Source organism: Pongo pygmaeus, chromosome 11 (assembly GCF_028885625.2).
Source record: "Pongo pygmaeus isolate AG05252 chromosome 11, NHGRI_mPonPyg2-v2.0_pri, whole genome shotgun sequence".
NCBI classification, from domain to species: Eukaryota; Metazoa; Chordata; class Mammalia; order Primates; family Hominidae; genus Pongo; species Pongo pygmaeus.
Window position 1 is genome coordinate 52,193,303 of NC_072384.2, and position 26,772 is coordinate 52,220,074.

The following is a 26,772-nucleotide window of genomic DNA, read 5'->3' on the forward strand; positions in this document are numbered from 1 at the left end:
CCTGTGGGGACTTTGTGTGGGGGCTCCCACCCCACATTTCCCTTCTGCACTGCCCTAGCAGAGAGGTTCTCTGTGAGGGCTCCACCCCTGCAGCACACCTCTACCTGAACATCTAGGCGTTTCCATACATCCTCTGAAATCTAGGTGGAAGTTCTCAAACCTCAGTTCTTGACTTCTGTGCACCTGCAGTCCCAACACCACATGTGAGCCACGAAGGCTTGGGGTTTGCACCCTCTGAAGCAACAGCCTGGGGCATACATTGACCCCTTTTAGCCACGCCTGGGACACAGGGTACCAAGTCCTGAGACTGCACAAAGCAGCAAGGCCCATGAAACCATTTTTTTCTCCTACGCCTCCCAGCTTGTGATGGGAGAGGCTGCTATGAAGACCTCTGACATGCCCTGGAGACATTTTCCCCATTGTCTTGGCAATTAACATTTGGCTCCTCATTATTTCTGCAAATTGCTACAGCTGGCTTGAATTTCGCCTCAGAAAATTGTTTTTTCTATCACATTGTCAGGCTGCAAATTTTCTGAGCTTTTATGCTTTTTTTCCCTTTTAAACATAAGTTCCAATTCCAAACCATGTCTTTGTAAATGAATAAAACTGAATGCTTTTTTTTTTTTGGAGATGGAGTCTTGCTCTGTCACCCAGGCTGGAGTGCAGTGGCGTGATTTTGGCTCACTGCAAGCTCTGCCTCCTGGGTTCATGCCATTCTCCTGCCTCAGCCTCCTGAGTAGCTGGGACTACAGGCGCCCACCACCACGCCCAGCTAATTTTTTTTTTTTGTATTTTTAGTAGAGACAGGGTTTCACTGTGTTAGCGAGGATGGTCTTGATCTCCTGACCTCGTGATCCACCCACCTTGGCCTCCCAAAGTACTGGGATTACAGGCATGAGCCATCGCACCCAGCCAAAACTGAATGCTTTTAAGAGCACCCAAGTCAACTCTTGAGTGCTTTGCTGCTTAGAAATTTCTTCCACCAGATACCCTAAATCATCTCTCTCAAGTTCAAAGTTCCACAGATCTCTAGGGCAGGGGCAGAATGCTCCCAGTCTCTTTGCTAAAGCATAGCAAAAATCACCTTTGCTGCTCCAGTTCCCAATGAGTTCCTCATCTCTGTTGGAGACCACCTCAACCTGGACTTCATTGTCCATATCAATATCGGCATTTTGGTCAAAGCCATTCAGCAAGTCTCTAGAAAGCTGCAAACTTTCCCGCATTTTCCTGTCTTCTTCTGCACCCTCCAAACTATTCCAACCTCTCCTTGTTACCTAGTTCCAAAGTCACTCCCACATTTTCAGGTATGTTTACAGCAGCAACCTGCTCTACCGGTACCAATTTACTATATTAATCTGTTCTCACAATGCTAATAAAGATATACTTGAGACTGAGTAATTTATAAAGGAAAGAGGTTTAATTGACTCACAGTTCCACATGGCAGGGGAGGCCTAACAATCATGGCAAAAGGCGAAGGAGGAGCAAAGGCACATCTTACATGGCAGCAGGCAAGAGAGCATGTGCAGAGGAACTGTCGTTTATAAAACCATCAGGTCTCAAGAGACTCACACACTATTAGCGGAACAGCCACATGGGGGTAACCACCCCCGTGATTCAATTACCTCCCACCAGGTCCCTCCCATGACGTGGGGATTATGAGAACTGCAATTCAGAATGAGATTTGGGTGGGGACACAGCCAAACCATATCAATTAGTAATTAGCATTTTTCGTTTTGGGTTTTTTTGAGACAAGGTCTGGTCTGGTTCTGTTATCCAGGCTGGAGTGCAGTGGCGCAATCTTGGCTCAGTGCAAACTCCACCTCCCAGGCTCAAGTGATCCTCCTGCCTCCGCCCCCTAATAAGCTGGGACTATAGGCATGTCACCATGCCAAATAATTTTTGTATTTTTTGTAGAGACAGGATTTTGCCATGTGCCCAGGCTGGTCCCAAAGCCCTGAGTTCAAGCAGCCTGCCCACCTTGGCCTCTCAAAGTGCTGGGATTACAGGCATGAGCCACTGCACCCAGCCTAGTGATCCAGTTTTAATGTGAAATGGTGTCATATTAGAGCCTTAGATTATGTACTTATTAATAAATCTCTAAAAATGGTTTTGAAACGTATACAAAATATATGTTGTATATGCACAAATGAATACAAAATATAAAATATAAAATATACACGTTCATTTCTATAAATACAAAATATAAAAGATGTGTATATACATTTGTGTATGTGTATATATTTGTATATAAATAGAATATATATACACATTATAAATGTGTATAAATACAAAATAATGCATATATATATATTATGTAGTCCTAGCTACTGGGAGGCTGAGGCAAAAGGATTGCTTGAGCCCAGGAGTTTATTATACAAAATAATGTGTATATACATTTTGTATTTGTACAAAATAGTGTGTACGTATATACAAATATAAATGATATATATACCAAATATAAGTGAAATATTTGCACACACACACACAAATACAAATGAAGTTTTATAGTCAAAACCCTGCCCTCTAGTGTTTATGGAAAATATGCCGTTATTTCAGAAATGTCAGATTAAGTATATTCTCTATGTCACCAGTAGAGTGAGTCCTTGTACAGGGAAACAACTTCACATTTTGAGAAAGTTGAAATCTTCAGACTTTATTTTCTTCAAAATCAAATTGGTATATTTTATCAATATGCAACATCATACTTTTATAAAAATATCTTTGTGACAGGTGACGTATTTTATCACTTAAAATGAGCAATAATATTAATGTAAGCATTTTTCCTAATTATATAAAAGTAATTCAGATTCTTTATTGAAAATTCCAAAAAAAGAAAAAGAAAAATGGAAATAATCAAGGAAAATTACTGCTGACATTTTAACATATATTTTTCCATTCTTTATGCATATTTTAAAAATTGAAATTGGGATCACAATGTATATACTTTTTTGTAAGAGAGTAAAATAAATCATATATAACTGGTTTGTTAAAATAGTAGTCTTTTGCTATCTCTGCAGACTTAAGTACCTGGGTTTTCTTTTTTTGTAACAGAATAGTTGAAGTGGGAAAACCATTTGAGAAGACCATATTTACTGTAACTATCAATTGTGTTTCCCTAGAAACAAACCCCTCAGAGGAAGAAAAAAAGTAACATTTATTACTGTTTAGTAAACATTAGGTGACATATTTAATGAAATCATCAGTTTGGATCAATAATTCATAAGAAGAGGTTGAGATTAGAAATAAAAGCATTTTCTTATATTAAAATTTTTTATGTTTACTGTTAGATAAATCTTAGGAATTTTCACTTTTACATAAGCACAAGATGTTTAGGAAATACTAGAGAACTTTGCAAGATATATTTCCAGATATGTACTTAATGGACTTCAACAGGTGTATTTTTTGGAAAGATGGTTCCATGTATTTGTAAACTTCGCTAAGTTAAAAAGTATAGTGCAATATCACATGTATAAACTTGTCAATTAGTAAGCTATCCTTTTCTTTGTGTATTTAATCCAGTAGACTGGATGGAAAGTCTTGTTTTGGTCGTTATTAAAGGTTTGTTAACAGTGTTAAAGAACAAGAGGCAGAGGCAGTAAGTTTAGATTTTTTGGAATATCTAAATAGGCATTCCCATGTTTCACTATGTTATAATTCATTATCCTGCTTCTTCTACACTACCTAGTCAACATCTCCAGTTCATTTCTCATCACTTTTCCCTGTTCATTGTCTGGGTTTTGTGAGTGATTTCCAAGAGACAAATGTAACAGTGTATATATAGTCAGTATTTAACATTTTGGTTATCAGCTTTAATTATAGTTTTCAGGAGTTAATACATCTAACTATGTTACTTACCCATGGAAAAATACTGCATACAAAGAAAAGCTAGAACTTTAAAGAATCATGGGCTGGGCATCGTGGCTTATGCCTGTAATCGCAGCACTTTGGGAGGCCAAGGTGGGAGGATGGCTTGAGCTTAGAAGTTTGAGACCATCCTAGTCAACATAGTGAGATGCTGCCTCTACAAAAAATTTTAAAAATTATCCAGGTGTGGTGAAATGAGCCTGTATTCCTAGCCACTGGGAGGCTGAGGCAGAAGGATTGTTTGATCCCAGGAGTTCAAGGCTGCAGTGAGCTATGATCGTGCTACTGCATTCCTGCCTCAGTGACAGAGCAAGATACGCTCTTTAAAAAAAAAAAAAAAGAACTTTGGGGTTCATTCTAGGCTTGGCCATTGGCAGCAGAACTTTAAAGTCCTCTTGATTGGGAAATGTTAGTCGTGGATACCAGCTGTGCCTTACAGTGCATTTTCCTGAACAAGTCTACCTTTTAAGCTAATATTCTAGGATTTCTAGGGATGTCTTAAGAGAGTCCTATTAAACATTATGGGGGAACTAATGCCATCCTAAGCCACCCATCTCATAGGTGTTACTATTAGTCTGGTGTTTCCATTTTTTAATAGATGAAGAAACCAAGTCTCAGAAGTTTAAGCCACTTGCACAAAGTCAAGTAATTTGCAAGTAACATAGTTTGCAACTGACTCTGTGTTTATTTTTATTCACCATACTAGCTACTTACCTCCTCTGCATTATGAAATTAATCATCAATAGGAGGAATTTCACTAATTGAAACAGCATCATTTTATTGACAATTAACAGGCACTCTGAGCTTTTGCTATGTGGCAGTTTTGTCCCCATAATATTGCTAAATCAAAATCTGTTCTTAACATCAGACTTTTTCTGTCTTCTCCATTGTTTTCTCCTAGTACCTGTATTCCACTTTAAGACTGCACTCCACAGTTCACATCACCTATGCTCAAGCTTCATCTAGTGGTGAAAGTATGTAGCTGCAGGTTAATAGTTATTCAGTGTGCTAGAAATAAAAACCACTCTGATAATAAATGTCACATCTAGGATAGAAATGTTACTCTATAGTAATAAGCTTAGTGGAAAAATGATAACATGAGTGATGGGTCATATTGCTGACATGAAAAAATGTTCACTATTTAGATCAAACGTCAAATTTAACAGCATATACTCAAATAACGTTCACAGTAAGACATTAACATTGTAGGAATGTAAAACAACCTGGGGATTCCAAAATAAGTCATTCTTGGCAAGTAAAGTTGGTTTATTAATTTTAAATCTAGTTAATTTGTATAACCTAAGCATACAGAGTAAAGTGGCAAGCGCCCCTAGCATGTAATGATTTCTGTAGCTGAAATCATTGTGAAGGGAGTTACTATGCCAAGGAAGCTCCTTAATAGGACTTATTATTTTATGCTAAAGATATCCACAGATATTTATTTCCGAGGAGGAAAAAAAATCAATGCTTGTATTTAAAGTTACGAGGATAGGCCAACTATATAAATGGAAATAAAGTACTGCTGGAAATTTCAAATTGCAAGTTTATGCTGATCAAAGGTATATAAAAGTAAGATTTCTGGTGAATTGGATATCTGAATCCAAAGCTTGGATTGTTGAATCATCCAGTGAGAAACTGATTTTGAATAATTTTCTGTTTTGAGAAATGCTATAGAAATAGCATGTCTTGCAGTCACAGCATTGTAGTTTTTGGAGCATGTCTCAGTTCTTAAATCTTCAATTGACTTCTGTGCTAAGAGATTTCTTATCCTGAATCTTACCACTGAATATGAGTCTTTTTGAGGCATAGATTGAATTGTTTTGAAAAGAAATCTCCACCTTGAATACAACTCTTTGTTCAGTTTAATGACCTCAAACGTCTATGTTTATGCTAAAAATATTTTTTAAAGGCATCATTTAAAATTTTCCTAGATAGCTTTTAAAAGAGACCAAAACCTTCAAAGTCATCTCACAGTCATTTTGAATTATCAGAAGTCAAGCAAAATTATTATATTTTTATCATAACTAGACTCAGTTTTAAGCTACAGTATTCTTCAGGTGTCCTTTGAATAATTACATTTGTGCATTTCCTAGGCAGATTGGAAGACACAGTTGAATGTCTATTTTATAGAAGTCAGCATAAATTTACTCTTACATTTTTAGAGAAGTTTGAAGTTTGGTATCTCCTCTTTAGATGTATTATTGGTTGTATTTATGGCTTATTTGATATAGGGTTCATGGTCAAAGTGCAGGGAAACTTCACAGTTATTAGTGTTACATCATGATTTCTAGGCATATGCCAAGGTAAAGAGTGGTGTCTTTTTTTCACAAATGCCTGCTAAAATATAATCTATGAGATTAGATTGGCAATTTGCATTATTTCACAGTTAATATACAAATCAAAGGGTATCTGCTACCTTCCTCATGCTATCAGTCTTTATTGTCTGTTCACTATGAATTATCCATCTTTCCATTTCTTCTTCTTCCAGCCACAAATAACATTTGATAAATATCCACTCAATTTTAGAAAACATGCTTTTAATTTAATTTTTATTTAATGTAACATTATTTATATGCATCCTTGTTTAAAAAAATTGTATTGCCTTACAATGCAATCTGGAATCTGCAAAATAAATTATAAGTGAGAAAGAAAAGGGAACAAGTTAATTTTAGTTTGAATTAATTTTTGGTAAATTGTTTTTAGTAACTATTTTAGAGAGTAACATGATCTATTACTCTTTTACATGTGTTACTTCCTATGTAAAGCGTTCTGTATGTAATTAGATGCTAACATTTGTGTGTGAGAGCGTGTTGTTAACTGTAGTAGGGAGCAGCAGATAGTAAAATACTTTGACATGCGAATTTCCTGGAACATTCAGGATTCAGGATTGGCATCCTGTATTATAATGCTACTTTTCTATTGAACATTAGTTTGGGTCTTTAAAATATTGTTATTAGGGTTTTCTCTGACTTCTTCACATTGAGGGTTGGGAAGATAGAGAACAAATAAAACAGTTGAATCATAATATGCAATTCAAGAAAAGGGAACACGTTGGTTTTTGTTTGAATTGCTTGAAATTTCCAGCAGCACTCAATTTTCTTTAATACAGTTAGCCTGTCCTCATAACTAAATACAAGCATTGACTTTTCCTCCTTGGAAATAAGTATATGTGGACATCTTTAGCATAAAATAATATACAAGTGTTACAGGTTCTTGGGCATATATATAAGCCTTGGAGGTCAAAAACAGTGGGTTAGTTAGTATTCAAATTAGAAATTTCTTTTCCATGCAGACTAGATTTAACATTGAGCACAATGAATTGACTCTACTACTTTTTGATACAGATTTTGGAGAGCTGCCTCTTTGTCGAATCAGATTCTTTATTGCCATGAACTAATGAAACAGATGTCAGATTGCTAATTGCAGTAGGAGAGAAAAGCTACTGACAAAAGAGATGGTTCAGGAACTTGGCCTTGATATTTGAGTATCATGAAATCTCATTATTTGGGGACTATTCAGAGCCATCAATTACAGTGCTGTCACTATTAATGAATATATTGATGGCATTGCACTGCGACCTCTTGAAGTAAAGGGTTAAAGTACCTGCATATCGTGTAAGATATATTTCATTACTGTTCTGAATGGAGATATGCATAGATGTAACAAAATCCTCTAGAAAATTGTATTAACTATTGGTTTTGTTGTTTTCATAAAGTGATACAGCTAATGAGTGCTTGCTTTGTACCTTTTTTTTTTTTTTAAAGACAGGTTCTCACTTTGTTGCCCAGGCTAGATAGCAGTGGCATGATCTTGGCTGACTGCAACCTTTGCCTTCTAGGCTGAAGCGATCCTCCCACCTCAGACTGCTGAGTAGCTGGGACCACAGACATGCGCCACCACATCTGGCTAATCTGGCTAATTTTTGTATTTTTTATAGAGACAGGGTTTCGCCATGTTGCCCTAGCTGGTCTCGAACTCCTGGGTTCAAGTGATCCACCTGCCTCGGCCTCCCAAAGTGCTGGGATTACAGGCATGAGCCACCTTGCCCAGCTGCTCTTGCTTGTGCTATTTACAGTGTTATATATGAGTAGCTGAAGAGGCACAAGTGTTCATATGCCCAGAGCAATACTGATAAGAAATACTTGAGAGACAGTGCTTGCCAATTTTGTACTTGGAACCCTTTTTGTTTGTTTAACAACCTATAAATTACCAGAGGCAGCCTGATATAATTAAAAAGGGTCTTGAAGTCAGGAGAGGTAGCTTCCAAATCCAGCCTACCCTAGCAGAAGGACATTTGAGCAAGTCAGTTAGTGTATCCAAGCTATAATTTCCTCATCTCTAAAATGGAGTAAAAATAATGGTACCCTCATAGGCAGTAAGTGTAAGTTTACTAAAGCAACAGATATGTCAGATGATAAAGCAGACATAGTGTTAGAGGTTTTCTTTTCTTAAGGTTTTTTGAGCTGGAAGTCTGACCATGGCCTGCCACAAGTTGCCAGTTATCTTTTCTTGGATAATTGTTATTTATCCTGAGATTTTATCCTTTTTTTTTTTTTTTTTTTTTTTTTTTGAGACAGGGTCTTTCTTTGTTGCCCCAGGCTGAAGTGCAGAGTGGCACAATCATGGCTCACTGCAGCCTCAACTGCCTGGGCTCAAACAACCCTCCTGCCTCCGCCTCCCAAGTAGTTGGGACTACAGGCGAGTGCTGCTATGCCTGGCTAAATTTTTTATTTTTATTTTTATTTTTATTTTTATTTTTATTTTGTAGAGATAGGGTCTCACTAAGTTGCCCAGGACAGTCTTGAACTCCTGAGCTCAAGCAATCCTCCTGGCCTAGTCTCCCAAGGCACTGGGATTACAGGCATGAGCCACCACACCCAGCCAACAAGTAATTGTTAATATTATCTCATTTAGTTTTAATAAGAACACTAATGAAAGGAATTATTATCCTCATTTTAAAGATTGAGAATTAGATTTTCTGGTAGGTTAAAATAATTCTGTGAATAGTACAGCCATGACTAAACTCCAGTGAGGAGAGAGCTAGCTTTCCAGGTCTTTCATTCTGATCATATTAAACAATTGAGCTTCCTATTCTCTCCATTGTCTCTTGCTTCTGCGCATACTGTTAGGTGTTTAGAACACTAAATCCCTCATACTCAATTTTAGTTCAGGTATTAGCTGTTCTTTGGAATTTTTTCTCCCCTTCTACAAGCTGAATGGCTCCTTTATGTTCCAATAATACTGCCTGCAAAACTTAGTCTACTATGTCACTAGATTCTGTTATCTTCGAAGGCAGTACTGACTGCTTACTCATTTCTCTCTTTTTTTTTTTTTCTTTTTTTGTTGGTTTGAGATAGTCTCACTCTGTCACCCAGGCTGGAGTGCAGTGGCATGATCTTGGCTCACTGCAACCTCCACCCCCTGGGTTCAAGCAATTCTCCTGCCTCAGCCTCCAGAGGAGCTAGGATTACAGGCCACCACACCCAGCTAAGTTTTTGTATTTTTAGTAGAGATGGGGTTTCACCATGTTGGCCAGGCTGGTCTCAAACTCCTGGCTTCAAGTGATCCACCCACCTTGGCCTCCCAAAGTGCTAGGATTGCAGGCGTGAGCCACCATGCCTGGCCAAAATTTTTTTGTAGAAACAAAATCTCCCTATATGCTCAGGCTGGTCTGGAACCCCTGACCTCAAGCCATCCTCCTGCCTCAGCCTTCCAAAGTGTTGGGATTGCTGGCATGAGTCACCGCATCCAGCCCTACTCATTTCTCTATCTCCTGTATGTAATTTAATACCTGATACCGAGTATTCTGTAAATCTTGGTGGATGAAAAGGGAATTGAGAAAGTTATAAAGAACTTTAGAGTACAAAGTAAGAGGCAAAGTCATGTGTGTTATTTTTTCCTTAATGAGAGACATAGCAAAGAAGTGAAATTAGGGAAGCATTCTCTTTAAAATTCTAACCCTGATTTCTTAAATAACAATGGTCAAGTTCATTGAAATCAACTTTGTCTGCTCTTCAGCAATTTCTAACAAGTAATTTTTCGGACAAAAGGATACAATAAAGTTAATGTAGTTTTATGTTTCTAAAAAGGAAATGCTTTTTAGGTTAATAAAATATGGTGTTGCTCATTTTTTTGTATTGTTTTGTTTTCCAAGTTTCAGGTTTAATGTTAAGATCTTTTGATTCCCGATAAAGAACTAACTGGTAGTTACTCCAAACAAAGCTTATACAGCTTAAAAACTTTTAGCAATTGGAGATTCCTGGGCTAGGGATCGAATGAGAAATCAAAGGCAGCTCAGATGTGTGAAAGGGGAATAGATTAGTACCATCTTGCTCATCCCTTCTCCCTCTGAGCCAATCAAACACACAAACGAATAGCCAGTTGGGTCTTAATATGAGCCTTTAACATAACTTCTTATTCTGGCAAGCACAGATAGCTTTCTGCTTAAAGCAATATCAGCTGGAAATGAAGTTATTATTTTAAATTACAAGAGTTCTGTCATAAAAGCATCTCTGACATGTGGGAATACCTGTGTGGGAAAGAAAATACAGGAATAAATATGGCATGGAACAATTATTCTAACAGAGTGGAGTCTGGTGTTTAGTACTGTAGTATAGAGATTCAGTTCAGATCAACCAAAACTAGCATAAAAACAATAAACAACCTGAAACATGACAAGAGACCTGCTCAGTTCTGTTATTCTGTCTCTTTTTCATTTTAAGGTAATTTATTTGGAATTTTTGGAAGTTGCTTATTCAGTGCTTCAGTTTATGCTTCAAAATAAAAGAATGTAGTCACTTAAATTGCCAAAGTTATTGAATTCATTTGAATCTTATATTTTAAATGTATTCCATTCCTGAAAAATGAAAATAATTAAAATATAATTCTTTTATAATATATTCACTTTGCAAGTTACTATTTAATAGTAATGTAAATATATTGGTAGACATTATACTTTCACAGAACAAAATCTAGATATAAATAATGGAAGTCTGGGTTCTCCAGTGAATTATAAAAGAAGTTGTTATGTAGGAAGAGGGTAATATCAAGCAGAAACACACACACACACACGAGAGAGAGACCTTTAATTCTCCCATTTCTTTCTTCCATCTGCTTCTTGGGTTTGCTTTTATACTACTATTGTTTGTTTCTTTGTTTTGATTTTAAAGCAAGCTTAGGTTTAGGTGTTTTACTTGGAAGGGAGAATCTAAGTAGATGGTCAGAAGAATTTTTAAAAATCTCTTCTGTACCTAAGTTTCTTTACTATATAGCTAAGATGTATTGATCATTTACTATGTGCCAGACACCTGGTATTCACAACAGCTTTGTAAGTGTAGATTCTATTTTTGTTTCCATTGTATGGAGGAGAAAATTGAAGGTCAAAGAGGTCAAACAATGTTGCTATCTTCATACCCCTTGTAAGAGGCAAGGCTGGCACTCAGACCCGTGTTTATCTAATCATAGAGCTTGAACTCTTAACCACTATCAGGGACTACATAAGTACTTCATTGTAGAATTTTTTATTATTGAAAGGAATTCTCTAGAACCAGAAAAAGATCATACCTTCTATATAGCTTATCTTTCAGGATATGGAAGTAGATCTGTTGTAATGAGCCTTTCTTTGTAACTACATCTCCATTGGCATTTTAGACTTATTGAATAATATTTTGTATTTATTTTCATTTTTATTTCAGAAATGTTTTGCAGTATAAAAGAACTTTATCTCAGCATAATAAAAAATCCACATTTAGGAATCCTGACTTTACTTGAAGAAACTTTCTGGTTTTGCCATTGAGCACTCTATTTATTTTACTACTTATTCTTTCATATGGTCAAATGAAGAGTCACGTCTTACAATGTTGATTTAGTAGGTTAAATTATATCCATTAATTTTCATCATAGATAGGTCTCCTTAATTGACTCTTTGGGACTAAAATATTTATATTCTCTGCATCATTGTTCTAGTTTTAAGTACAGGTAATGTTGACCCATGACCTGTTTTAATAGGTAAAAAACTGTACATAATCTCTTTGAGGTGTTTTTTAGGATTATTTCTTGCTACCTGGGATACTTACAGAAATGTAGAACTGAGACCAGGCACAGTGGCTCACACCTGTATCCCAGCACTTTGGGAGTGCTGGGTGGATCACCTGAGGTTAGGAGTTCCAGACCAGCCTGGCCAACATGGTGAAACCCCATCTCTTCTAAAAATACAAAAATTAGCTGGGCATGGTGGCACGTGTGCTTGTGACCCCAGCTACTTGGAAGGCTGAGGCACGAGAATCATTTGAACCTGAAAGGCGGAGGTTGCAGTGAGCCAGGATCACACCACTGCACTCCAGACCAGGTGACAGAGCAAGACTCTGTCCAAAAAAAAAAAAGAGAGAGAAAGGAAGGGAGGGAGGGGGGAAGGAAGGAAATGGAAGGAAATAGAAGCGACCTTAGGTTCATCTGGTCCAGTTTTTCTCCTGATAAGCATGAAATCTTAAGTTGGAGTTCCACTTCTGGTTCTTTTCTTTTTCCTTTACACAGTGATATCTCTTTTGTCTGTCAATCCATTGCTGTACCTTTTAAAACCTGGGTCAAAATTTGTATCATTAAGGAAACTTAACCTTGTTAATAATATTGTTTGCTCTGCTCGTTTACATTTTATATCCAGTTAACACAAAAGCATTTTAAAGCAAAGGAATGTTTTAGGAAAATTCATCTGTACAAAGTATTTAAGTACATGGAGAGAATGTCAGCAACTTAGAATTTGTTTGTGAATTTGTTTTAACCTGTCACATTCGTATATGCAAATAATAATTGTAGTAACATCTCCACAAATAGTCGTGCCATTTTCAAAAAATATATAAGCCTTGTAAATTTTGAAGTAAAATGGAAGGTCTTCAAAGTGAAACATTTCTATTATGTTGCCATGAAACCATGGGATTTTTTTTCTTGTTTTTTTCTTTTACCTCATTCAGTAATGCAGTCTTATCTACTATCCACTTTTGAAGTTTGGCAGTATTAATAATAAATAATGCTGTAGTTTTACTTGAATGGAAATTTTTTAATTTTTATCTGATCAGGTTTCCCATGTTTGACTTTTTTTTTTATTTTTAGTTGAGACATAATAATCATATTCATTAGTGGAATACAGAATGAATGATAGTTCCATACAATGTGTAATGATCAAATCAGGCTAATTAGCATATCCATCACTGAAAACATTTATCATTTCTTTGTATTGTGAACATTCAAAATCTTCTCTTAAAGCTTCCTGAAAATACGCAATAAGTTACCGTTAACCATATTTACCCTAAAGTGCTATAGAACACTAGAAGTCATTCCTCCTATCTGATGATAATTTTGTATCCGTTAACTAACCTCCTGCTATCCTCTCCCACCCCACCCACTGCTGTTTCTTCCCCGGCTACCCCACCACCCTTCTCAACCTCGAATAACCACAGTTCTACTTTCTACTTCTATGAGCTCATTTTTTTTAAGCTTACACATGTGAGTGAGAACATGTGATATTTATCTTCTTATGCCTGACTTATTTCACTTAATGTCCCCCAGACTCATCCATGTTGCCAGGAATGACAGTATTTCATTTTTTTTTAATGGCTGAATAGTATTCTGTTGTGTATATGTACCACATTTTCTTTATCCATTCATCTGTTGATGGACACTTAGATTGAGTCCATATCTTGACTATTGTGAATGGTGCTGCAGTAAACGTGGGGTACACATGTCTCTTGAATATACTGATGGTCCTTCCTTTGGATAAATACCCAGTAGTGGAATTGCTGGATTATATGGTAGTTTTGTTTTTAGATTTTTGAGAAACTTCATACTGTTTTCCATAATGGCTATATTAATTTATATTCCTATCACCATGTTGGACTATTACACAGGATTTCAGAAATTATAGTCATTTTGCTTTATTGATCTAAATTACAAATAAAGCCTGCTTCTGATCAGGCTTATTCTTCTGGGATTAGGTCCTTTCCTTTCCCTTATCTTTCTCTTCATGAAATTGTAGAAGAACCAATGAACAAAAATTACATATTCTCTATTCAGTCTTTTCAAACCCCTCTACCCTTCTGTTACCATTTGCCTAACAGTGTTTTCCTGCTTCACAGTATGGAAATAAAAAGTCATGACCTGCAATAATAAGAACCATTTTGGAATCCATAGTAGACTCCATGATGAAACTGAACAAAACTGAAACCAAGCCTGGGCAACATGGCAAAACCGTATCCTACAAAAAATTAGCCAGGTTTGGTCGTGCATGCCTGTAGTACCAGGGTTACTTGAAGGAATGCCTTGAGTAAGTTGTCCAGGTCATTGGCGTTTTGAACAAAGAATTGAACAAAACCCTCAAAGTAACAAAAGGAACAAAATACATGAACAAAGCGACAGCAGGGATTTATTAAAGCGAGAAAGCGCTCCACAGGGTGGAATTGGGCCCGAGCAAGCGGCTCAAGGGCCTAGTTACAAAGTTTTCTGGGTTTTAAGTACTCCTTTTGAGGTCCCTGGTGGCTGCCTCTCATCTGGATGAAGGATTTGGTCTTTTGCTAATTAAAGGCTGAGGTGAATTGGCACCCTATGCAGGACATTTGCCCTTTCCATCTGAGATGTAGTGGAAGCGAGAAGGTTGTAGGGAGAATAATAGTCTTTGATCCTTTGTTACTGCGGTGTGGGGAGATGGGGCTTTTCCTTTCAGTTTAGCTTTAAGAAGTGTGCGTTAATTGGCTTTAGGTTCCCTGCTCTAGACCCAGGTGTTTTCCCTTTGATTGAAATTTAGGAATTTGGCCTTAGATTCTCTGCCCCCAGACCTTGGTGTTTCTCTTTTAGGAGGTTAGCACAGATTGGCCTTAGATTCCCTGCCTCCAGACCCTATTCTCCTGCCACACCAGCTTCTTGGGAGGCTGAAGTGGGAGGATCACCAGAGCCCTGAGAGGTAGAGGCTGCAATGAGCCATGATCATGCCACTGCAGTCCCGCCCGGGTAGCAGAGTGAGACCCTGTCTCAAAAAAAAAAATAAAAGCAGAAGACTGAAAGGAAGCCACCATTCTTTTTACTCCATGTAGATATGACAGCTCTTTTGAAAATAAGCTGAATCTTGATTACTTCTACGCTGCTAAATAAAAAACTGATTCTTAGGAATAAGGAGGAAGGGACCTGTAAAGAAATAATTATAGGTTTTGTTCCTCTGACCTAAAAATGCCTTATTGGTAAATAAGGCATCATCACCACCACCCACATACATATGCTCAGAAACATAGATCTGTTTTTAGATGCTATAGTCTACTCAGATGTCTTTTTTATTTCTGTATCAGTTTACTTCTTTTTAAAATTACTTTGATTTTAGGTTATGATTTGAAATTTTAGAATATTCTTTTTGCACATTTATTGTATCAGTTGAACTGAGTATCAAAATGCCAATTTTCTATCAAGAAAAGTCCTATTGAACTACTACTGAGATCTCATTGAATTTATAGGTGTTTATTTAAAAAAAAAAGAAATTGACACCTTTACAATGCTGAGTATTCCCAGGTTATGGTGGAGACCTCCCTTCATTCAGGTCCTCTTTTTTTTTTTTTTTTTTTTTTTTTGACGGAGTCTCGCTCTGTTGCCCAAGCTGGAGTGCAGTGGTGCGATCTCGGCTCACTGCAAGCTCCACCTCCCGGGTTCACACCATTCTGCCTCAGCCTCGCAAGTAGCTGGGACTACAGGCGCTCACCACCACGCCCAGCTAATTTTTTGTATTTTTAGTAGAGATGGGGTTTCACCGTGTTAGCCAAGATGGTCTCGATCTCCTGACCTTGTGGTCCACCTGCCTCGGCCTCCCAAAGTGCTGGGATTACAGGCATGAGCCACCACACCCGGTCCAGGTCCTCTTTTAATGTCTGACAGTGAAATGTTTTTTTTTTTTTTCATATAATTTACATAGGATAAAACTTTACTCTTAAAATGATTAAGTCGTTTTTAATATTTTCACTAAAAACTACTGAATAACAATATTCAGCAACCATCACTGCTAGAACATTTCTATCACTCCAAAATGAAAACCCCATACCCATTAGCAATCACTGCACCATTTCCTCCTCCTCCTATCCCCTGGAAACCCATAGTCTACTTTTCGTCTCTATGGATTTGCCTATTCTGGACATTTCATATAAATGGCATCATACAGATTTTTTTTTAATGTAGTCTTTTGTGTTTACTCCTTTCACTTAGCATACTGTTTTCAAGGTTCATCCATATTGTGGCATATGTCAGTACTTCATTCCTTTTTAAGGCTGCATTGTTTTCTGTATGGATATACCATTTTTTTATCCATTCATCAGTTGACGGACATTTGGGTAGTTCTACTTTTTGACTATTAGGAATAATGTTTCTATGAACACTCAGGTACAAGTTTTTGTGTGACTTGTTTTCAGTTTTCTTGGATATATACCTAGAGTGGAATTGTTGGGTCATATGTTAACTCTATGTTTAACTTTTTAAGAAACCTCCAAACTGTTTCCTACAGCAGCTGTATCATTTTACATTCCCACCAGCAATGTATAAGACTTCTCATTTCCTCACATCCTCACGAACACTTGTTTTCTTTTTCTTTTTTTCAATTATAACCATCCAAGTAGTGAATAAGATGCACTGTGTCTCCTGTGGTTTTTGTTTTCCATTTCCATATAACTAATGACATTGAGCATCATCAGCTTTTCATGTCCTTATTGGCTATTTGTATGTATGTGGGCGGCAAGCCACCCAGGTGCCAAGGCAAGAGACCGAGGGCACGCGCTGTTTCAGTATAATAAAATATATGAAATAAGAATAGTTATACTAGATATAGATCATAGATATGATTATATATGAATATCATTAATCATTAGTTTGTAGCAATTACTCTTTATTTCAATATTATAATAATCCTCTCTCTACAATCATAACCTAGGAAAAACCAGGCCATACAGAGATAGGAGCCGAGGGGACATGGTGAGAAGTGACCAGAAGACAGAATGGGAGCCTTCTGTTATGCCTGGACAGGGCCATCAGAGGGCTTCTTGGTCTAGCGGTAACCCCAGCGTCTGGGAAGACACCTGTTGCCAAGTGGACCATGGTCTAGCGGTAGCGTCAGTGCCAAGGGAAAACACCTGCTACTTAGCAGACGGGGAAAGGGAGTCTGCCTTTCCCCAGGGGAGTTTAGAGAAGACTCTACTCCTCCACCTCTTGTAGAGGGCCTGACATCAGTCAGGCCCGCCCGCAGTTATCCGGAGGCCTAACCGTCTCGCTATGATGCTGTGCTTCATTGGCCATGCTCCTGGTCCACTTTCAAGTTCTATCCTGTATACCTGGCTCTGCCTTTTAGATAGCAGTAGCAAAATTAGTGAAAGTACTAAAAGTCTCTGGTATGCAGAAATAATGGCATAAGCCTGTCTGTCTCTGCTTTGGCTACCAGGCAGAGAAGGGCCCCCTCTCCAGTGGACACGTGACCCACGTAACCTTCCATATCATTGGTGATGACTCACACTCTTTACTCTGCCCCTTTTGCTTTGTATCCAATAAATAACAGCACAGCCAGACATTCGGGGCCACTACCGGTCTCCGCGACTTGGTGGTAATGGTCCCCGGGCCCAGCTGTCTTTTCTTTTATCTCTTTGTCTTGTGTCTTTATTTCTACACTCTCTCGTCTCCACACATGGGGAGAAAACCCACCGACCCTGTGGGGCTGGACCCTACACGTATATATCTTCTTTGGATAATTGTCTATTCAAATCCTTTGCCCTTTTAAAAATTTGACTTTTTGTCTTTTTATTTTTTACTTATAAGAGTTATTTTATATCTTAGTAGACTCTATCATATATGATTTGCAAATATTTACCTCCATTTTGTGGGTTTTCACTTAATAATGTCCTTGGAAGCACAAAGGTTTTTAATTAGATGATGTCTAATTTATGTTTTTTCTTTAGTTTCTTGTACTTTTGTTGTCATATCTAAGAATCTGTTGCTTAATTAAAGGTCATGAAGATTTATAGCTATATTTCCTTCTAAGAGTTTTATAGTCCTAGTTCTTATATTTAGGTCTTTGGTCCATTTTGAGTATATTTTGTATATTGTGTAAGGTAGAGGACCAAATTCATTCTTTTGCATTCAGTGTCCTATAACACAAAAAATACACATTAATTTTAGATGAATTATAGATCTAAATATCAAAAGAAGAAAAGTAAAACCTCATTAAGATACAGAATATCTTCATATCCATGGAGTAGTCAAAGATTTAATGAAAAACCCACCAAAAAAGCACTCGCCATTTTTTAAAATATTAACTGGACTTTATTCAAATTAAGAACCTCTGTTCATCAAAAGATCTATTAAGAGAGTAAAAAAAGACACACCATAATAAACATTATTCACAACACATATCTTTAACAAAAGATTTGTATCTAGAATATGTAAAGAACTCTATAAACCAATAGAAAAAAATGAGAAAAAGTTTTGAACACAAACATCAAAAAAGAGGCTTTCTGAATAGTCAGTAAGTACATTAATCATCAGAAAAATAAATATTAAAACCACTACAACATACTCTGCAGACCCACTAAAATGGTTAAAATTTAAAACACTGATAATACCAAGTGTTCATGATGATGTGGAACAACTTAAACTCATACGTTGATAGTGGAAGTGTAAATTGGTACAACTATTTTGGGAAAATGTTTCATACTTTCTACTAAAGCCTAATGTATATCTACCTTGTAACTCAGCAGTTCTACTCCTAGGATCTATCCAAGAGAAATAAGTGCAGATTCCCACCACCCACCGAAGACGTGTTCATAGTATCTCTATGTATAGGAGCTCCAAACTGGAAACACCCATCAGTAGTAAAATGGGTAAATACATTTTGCTATATACCGCAGTAAAAAAGAACAAACTAATACTACATACAACATGGATGAATCTCACAAAGACAGTACTGAGCAAAAGAAGGCAGATGCAGAAAAATATATATTGTATGATGCCATGTAGATGTAGTTTCAAGAGCAAGTGAAACTAATCTTGGTGACAGCCCTCAGTATTGCAGTTTCCTCAAGATCTGCAGGAGGTAAGTTGAATATTTAAAAGGGAGCTTTTTGCAGTGCCAGAAATGTTCTCTATCTTTATGTGGTTGGTGAGTATATGAGAGTCTACCACAGTAAAAATGCATTGAACTGTATATAAATGTCAGACATTTGCATTTTACTGGTATGCTTTAATTAAAAAAGTGAAATGCATGTATAGATATAGATTGGGTGAGGTAGACATTGTATTTAATTATCATTTATTGAAGATATTAAACTCATTAATTGAAGATAATATTTTCATTTTACTTGAGTCAATTTTAAACAAGTCCTCTATAGAGTTTTGACAAAGGAGAACCATAATTCCTTCAGTCTTTATTAATAGACTTTAGAGATCACAAATGAGAGTCACAAGAGAGAAAGCCTGCAGGGATTGTCTGTCTTCCTCCAAAGAGGAAAATCATGGTGAATATTTTGAAAAGAAGCTTTAAATTAAAGCAAGTGATTCTTCAAAGATTTAAGTCCTTTACCTAGCAGTAGTCTGTGACAATTGCTACAGTGTTCCCAGTGGGAATATGGTACATTTGAGATGACAGAAAGACTAGGAACCACTACTCCCGAGCATTTTTTCATTGCCATTAAAATGCATTGCTTTGCCTGCTTAGTAAGGAAGTCACTGAACATTTGAGCATGTACATCTCAGTAAAATTCAATTCTGCCAACATTGTAGTTGTCAGCTTAGTAAACTGAACTTTAAAGGTTTTTCTATTTTTGTGGGATTGTGAGGATCACAAACTACTAAAATAGAACAATTAACTCTGGAAACCTTTTGATGATTAACTTTATTGGGTGAGTACAGTCATCCCCCTTTACATGTGAAGGATTGGTTCCAGGATTCCATACAGGTATCAACATCTGAGGATACTTGAAGTCTCATTCAAAAATGGCTTAGTATTTGCATATAACCTAAGCATATCCTCTCATATACTTTAAAACATCTCTAGATTATTTATAATATACCTAATACAATGTAAATGTTATCTAAATAGTTGTTGTATTGTTCAGGGATTGACAAGGGAAAAAAGTCTATACGTGTTCTGTACTGATGCATTTTTTTTTCCAAAATATATTCTACCTGCTTGGTTCATTTTGCAGAGGTGGAACCCACTGATATGGAAGACCAAACTGTATTAATTTAAAAGTTTTTTGGATCATCACTAAATATTTTACGATGAATGATAATGCTGATTGTTCAACTTTAGGTTTCTGTTCACTAGTCATCAATATATATTTGAGGAATTTCTTTTTTAAAGGGACAAAGCATTATACCTATTTTACGATGTAGATAGGTAATATAGCTAGGTAGATTAACCCTTAATAGCACATGAGAAGCATCTTAGACTAGCCCTAGTTGGGTAAAGAAAGGTTGAGTCGAAAGAGTAAATAATAACTCCCTTGGAACAGAGCAGGGGACCGTCAGGAAGCATCAGGGTCTATGTAGCTTCAGATGAATGCAAAGGGCTCTTCTTTGAAGAATGTACCTTCTTCAATCTCTGCCACAGATATTGTGCGACTGGAATCACTATGAGGTGCTCTTCAAGTGTTAATTCACAGCTAAGTGCTTCTCTGGCTTTGGCTACTCCTTAGGAAAGGAGGAGAGGATATGGGTATTTATGACCATCTCAGTCCAGGGCCCTTACTGCTTTTGTCTTTTGGCTTTTACTTCTGCTAGTGCACCTTCCTGTATGTCCTCAATTTGTTTTGCTCCAGAAAGGAGAGTATTCTCTTCTGCCTTCTAGAGAGTCTCAATTGGATACTACCTTCTTTTCTTTTTAGTATGTCTCATTCTTACTAGGATAAGCAAATAGTATTATTGCAATACAGTTAGTGGGAAAAACTGTTGTAAGATTGTTACAAGAGAAAGGAAACAAATGTCAGGGAATATTCATGCACATAAGAGTTATTAAACTAGTTGGCACTCCTAGCAATCATAAAAGAGATGTGTCTTTGCTGATCATTAAGAACTCATTGAAAACCACTTCAATTAAGTAACCTATAAGAATGATAGCTGAAATATCTATAAAAGACATAGGGAGTTCCTTCATATAACCTAAAAGTGGTGCAAACAGAACAAATACTTGAAATAATATGTATTTTAAGTTAAATCAAAGTAAGAACAGACAGCACGGAAACACACCAGTAATTAATGAAAGAACTGTTTGTAAAATAACAAAACTTACACCTTAGAATTAGATTATGGCTACACACAGTGACAATGAAACACAGTAAAGAAATATAGGGATGAAACTCAGCATTACTCATCAGTAATGATTTGAAACAACTATAATTGTTAACCAGTACAGTTTTGACACAGCCCTTAATAAGATCTATCCACTATTTATCCTGCAGATGTCCAATGTTCTTTTTTTAAGTTTTGTATTCATATGTGAACATTTGGGAAATACACTCCAAGGTCGTAAGTATTTTCGATGAAAACTTTTGGTGTCTTTGTTATACCACATTGCATTTTTCTTTTTTGATTTGTGTTTTTCTTTTTTTCTAGGAAACTGACTGGACATTCTTTCCACATGGGCTATAGCATGGCGATTTTGAATGGCATCGTAGCTGCTCTTACTGTAGCATGGTGTCTCATGTAAACCCACACTGGAGCAATATTGTTGGCAAAACTTAATCATGATTGTTTTGTAATAACAAGAAGGAGCATCATTGTCTACTCAGAAGACTGAGAAACCTGCTGTTCATTATGTAGTTCAGATATTTATCACAATCATCATCATTATGGAAGACCTTTAAAAGCATTGTTTTAGAATGTCTGAGTATTAAGATACAGATTAATTGGGAATATCTGAGTATTAAGTTTTAAGTACTTTCTTCAGAGTATAAGATGTTTACCTCATCTTTTTACTTTTGTGTGTGTAGTTCTTTCAAGTTGTAGGAAACATTTTAATGGAATTTAAACTCAAAAACTTGAATACAGGACAATGCTTGCCTTTTCATGTTTGTACTACATTTTTTGCTAAGAAATACTGGTATGTCTGTTTAGTTGAGCTAGAAATACTTCTTATTTATACATCTAGGAAAGCAAATAATGCGTACTACTCCGACTTTTATAGAAGCTACTTTTAAATCAGAATATTTAATTTTTGATATTCATATAATTAATAGAAGTTGCATTTATATTTTTTATGGGGCATAGTTCCTTATGTGTTTTTTAATGTATTTTCATACTACATATTGAATTTGTATGTTTTTAAAATTATTACATCTAGACAACTGTAAACATTATTTTTTTAGCTAGTGCAAACCTAGTGCCTGCCATTTTTACTAATTTTTTTCTTTAAAAAAAGCAAAAAAGCACATTGACCTAAGTTTAAAATTAAATAAGTTTATTTTTAACAAAAAATGCCTGAAAAAGGTAAATTATTTAAGTCATTAAAATATTGAGAAAAAATTTGAAATTTTTGCTATTTCTGTTTCCACAATTCCAAATACTTATCTTGGTGTATATATTGTTACTTTAACAGAACTTGTATTATTTTGTTTTTAATAAATATAAACATGAAATTTTTGTATGTGAGAATGATTGAACTAGTTTGTTCTTAATCGCAGAAATGTAGTTACCAAAGTACAAAAGGTATTTTGATACTAGATATTAAAAACTACATTGTAGTTCATATAATTTTATAATTTTCCTAATTAAATGTGCTTCTGTAATTGTGATATTTTGTTTTCTAAGTAATTAAGCCTTAATTTTTCCCCTCTGTTACTAAAGACTTTTAGTGTTTAGAAAGTTACCTCAATTTTGGAAAGATGGACTATTTACAAAGCTGTTTTCCCTGGCCATAGGAAAACTTACAATAAGAAACCATTAAGTAGTCAAACTGCTTATTCAGGCTAAGTGGGAAATGAATTTGTGCAGTGTGTTCCCTTATTATCTACTGAATGTTGTTACCGACTAAACAAGGTTTCTAAAAGTCTAGCATTTCTTTTACTGTTCAAAACTCTTTGGTTGGAAATGACTAATACTGCTCCAATTTGAATTATCTGAAATGTGTGTGTGTGTATCTAAATATCAATCCCATGGCTTAAGTATTCCTACCAGAGTGGTGGTTGCCATGAATCTATTTTCACTCCCTGCCTTCCTTCCTGCACCCTTAAACTCTTCACCCTTTGACTCCAAAGAGCCCTTTCATTGCAAAGATGTATACAAGTAACAGAATCAATTTATCTTCTCTCCACCCCTCTGTATTCCCAACCACCACCAATGTGAGTAACTCCCTCCAGATTCTTTGTGTCTAATGACTAAGAAAGTTATTAACAGTAGACCCAAGAGATATGTAGACCCTAGACAGTCATGTGCCATATAACAATGTTTTGGTCACAACAAACTGTACTTATGATAGTGAATCCCCCCATAAGATTATAATACTGCATTTTTTACTTTACCTTTTCTCTGTTTAGATACACAAATATTTACCATTGTATTACAGTTGCCTGCAATATTCAGTACAGTAACATGCAGTACAGGTTTATAGTCTAGGAGCAATAAGCTATACCATATAGCCTAGGTGTGTAGTACGCTATACCATCTAGGTTTGTGTAAGTATACTCTGATGTTCACACAATGATGAAATTGCCTAATGACGCTTTTCTCAGAATATATCCCTGTCATTAAGCCAAACATGACTATATATATCTACAAGATATATATTAATATAGATAAATACAGAGAGATATGTATCTGTAAGATATTTTTCTGGAATCCTAATTCTTCTGGACTGTTACCCCCCTTTTTTGGGAAATGACCCTCCTCTCTCCAGTCTGACATAGGGTCCAAATATAAATCATCTATATGCAGAATGATTAGGCAAGAATAGTTACCTAACTCTGGCTGAGCTAATCCTAATCTCATTTTGCCTGGCTACAATGAATAGAATAGAGAAATGACTTCAATGAAGTATCTCTCTTCCCAGGATTTTTCAACTTGAAATTAAGATGCGACGAAGCTGGGAAAATAGAAGCCCAGGAAATGCTGGCAGCTGTAGTTCAGCCAGGCTCAGTGGGAAAGAATAAGGCTGATAACGGATATTGCTAATGGCGTTACCTTGGTCCCTGAAGCCCAGTGGGAATCCTGCCATTCTTGATATGTGAGTCAATAAATTTCTCTCTTTTGGCCTTTGCTGTTAACATTGGCTTTTGTCATTTGCAACAAAACAAGTCAAAATGAGCTTATCTAGCAGCTGGAATCCATCTGTATTATGAAACTGACTCAGATGATCTCATCTCTTTATGTGTAGCTTACAGCATTCTATTTAGTTACTTCCGAAAGATAAACAGGGTGTAAGTATTCCTGTGGCTAGTTATTAGTCTCAGGGACTTGAAAAGACGTTTTAGAATAAATTAAACTAGTTATTATTAATCTTGCTGTTTCATCAAGAAATTATTATGTCCCCAAATTCAGTTCTACCTTGTTTAAATGTTATCAGAAAGAATATTACTGTAGTTATCAAGATATGATTCTTTAGTTAATATAACGTAATGAGTTTAAACTACAACTGTTACTTAATATCTTAGCATTTCCCGGTTTCCTTACCTGTCAAATGGGAAGAATAATACTTAACAAAATACTTAAACTACAGTGAAAATACTACATGTCAGAATTTGTAGGACCTAGATAAAACGCTGTGTAAGGGTAATTTATAACTTCAAATACATTTATCAGGACGAAAGTACGATTGAAAGCTAAAGAGCTAAGAATGCAGATAAAAAGCACAAGCAGCAGAGTAACATCCCCGCCCCCACCACACACACAAGAAAGATTGGAAATAGGAAAGATAAGGATACAATCATTGGAGACTCACACCAAAGAAGTGGGGACAGTATCCAATACCAAAAGTCATTTCCTGGAAAAGATATGATTGAGAGACTTCTGGTAAGTCAGATTTAAAAAGGGATTTTCTATATTTGTCTATTTTCCTATTTCAGCCCATTCTCTTGGTTATGTCAAGTGCCAGAAACCATCTGTATTAGGGTTCTGTAGATGGACAGAACTAATAGGATATATGTATACATGAAAGGGAGTTTATTAAGAATTGATTCACACGACCACAAGGTGAAGTCCCACAATAGGCTGTATGCAAGTTGAGCAAGGAAGCCAGTAGTGGCTCAGTCCGAGTCCCAAAACCTCAAAGGAAGGGAAGCCAACAGTGCAGCCTGCAGTCTGTGGCCGATGGCCTGAGAACCACTGGTGTAAGTCCAAGAGTCCAAAAGCCAAAGAACTTGGAGTCTGATGTTCAAGGGCAGGAAGCATCCAGCACGGGAGAAAGATGAAGGCCAGAAGACTCACCAAGTCTACTTCTCCCACCACCTGCCTGCTTTATTATTGCCTCTCTGGCAATTGAGGGGATGGTGCTCACCCACATTGCGGGTGGGTCTGCCTCTCCCAGTCCACTGACTCAAATGTTAATCTACTTTGGCAACACCCTCACAGACACACCCGGGAACAATACTTTGCATCATTCAATGAAGTCGACACTTAATATTAACTGTCACACCATCTGACTAAGGAAAAGGGAATCAGGACTGGTGGGGAGGAACCTAGAAAGTGCCAGAGAGTCAAGGAAAATGAAGCAAAGGGACTGTCTGATAGTGGGAATAGCCTAGTCGGGATAATATATATAGATGGATCCTTGCAGAGAGTGCCCAGTTGGCCAAGATTAGACTGTGTGCCTACTCCTTTGGCTTCTCTAGTTGAAGGCAGCATCTGAAATTATTTTGGGATGGTTGAATGGATATCAAGCAACCACAAATACAGATAATCACTGTACACTTTTTGCTGGTCAGCTTCTCTTTTCACCCTTAAGCTTACAACAGTACTCATATGTAACGATGTAGCCATAATATACTATATCCAATACCAAAGCCAGGACCTTCAGATTATGTCCCTTCTAGTTTTGCCACATTCTCTTATTGATATTCTGCAAATTATACTAGTCATTTTAATACTTATTAAGACATTGCTTTTTTATGTGAACTAGAACAATATTTTTAAGAAGGACAAAAAGATGGGAAACTTGTTAAAATACACTTTATATACGAGAGCAAGAAAATTCAGATCGAAGTTACTGTCTTATTTAAATTAAGCATTTGGTTATGACACCTTCCCTTCTATACACATATATTCTATTTTATCTTTGCTTTGGCTACTACCTTGGCTAAGTTTCTTCCCTGATAGGGCGACCAAAGCTTTATTTCTGACACATTTCAGCTCTTAGTTCATCTTTTGCCACTGTATATGGCAGTATGAGAACAAATATATTTTCCTTCTATATTCTTCCTTGCTTATTATGTGGCAGCATTTGTATTATAATGTTAAAACACACCAACTAATATAGTGACCCTCTTTTTTGCATGATTATTCATGGCATACAGAATCTAAAATTACCAGATGGCAGTTTGAACTTCCAGTTCTTTTGAACCAGTTTTCTTTTTGAACTTCTTTAAGTACTAAAACCTTTAAAACAGAGTTCAGAGTCAGAGGAACAGAAAGCAAAAACTTTATTATTGGGTCACTGGGTGTAATAGAAACATCCAGCAATGTCTTGGTTCTTGAACCCATGTAATATGGGCATGGGAGAAGCCAGCAAAAATCAGTTCTTGGATAAAAACATACATTGCATCCAGAAAGATGCCATGTTAGTGTTAACTGTCAGCTAGCTTAATAACTAACTCTTGAATAGATTATTTCAGTGTTTAAGCTGCACTATAAGAGAGAAGTCAACAAAATAAGAATTGAGTGTGGCCGAGTGTGGTGGCTCACACCTGTAATCCCAGCACT

The 26,772-nt window shown here is 36.5% G+C and overlaps 1 protein-coding gene across 5 annotated transcripts in view; it reads left to right on the forward strand.

The window, feature by feature from the left end:
• ARL6IP6 (ADP ribosylation factor like GTPase 6 interacting protein 6) overlaps nt 1-22,503 on the forward strand; it is a 43,018-nt gene extending 20,515 nt beyond the window's left edge. For 3 of the 5 annotated variants that reach the window (XM_054477203.2, XM_054477206.1, XM_054477204.2), the window contains one exon: nt 21,478-22,503. In XM_054477203.2, the coding sequence (XP_054333178.1) occupies nt 21,478-21,571 (94 nt within the window). In that variant the 3' untranslated portion in view covers nt 21,572-22,503. The other 2 variants (XM_063647480.1, XM_063647479.1) reach the window with 1 other exon arrangement.
• Nucleotides 22,504-26,772: the final 4,269 nt, after the last annotated feature.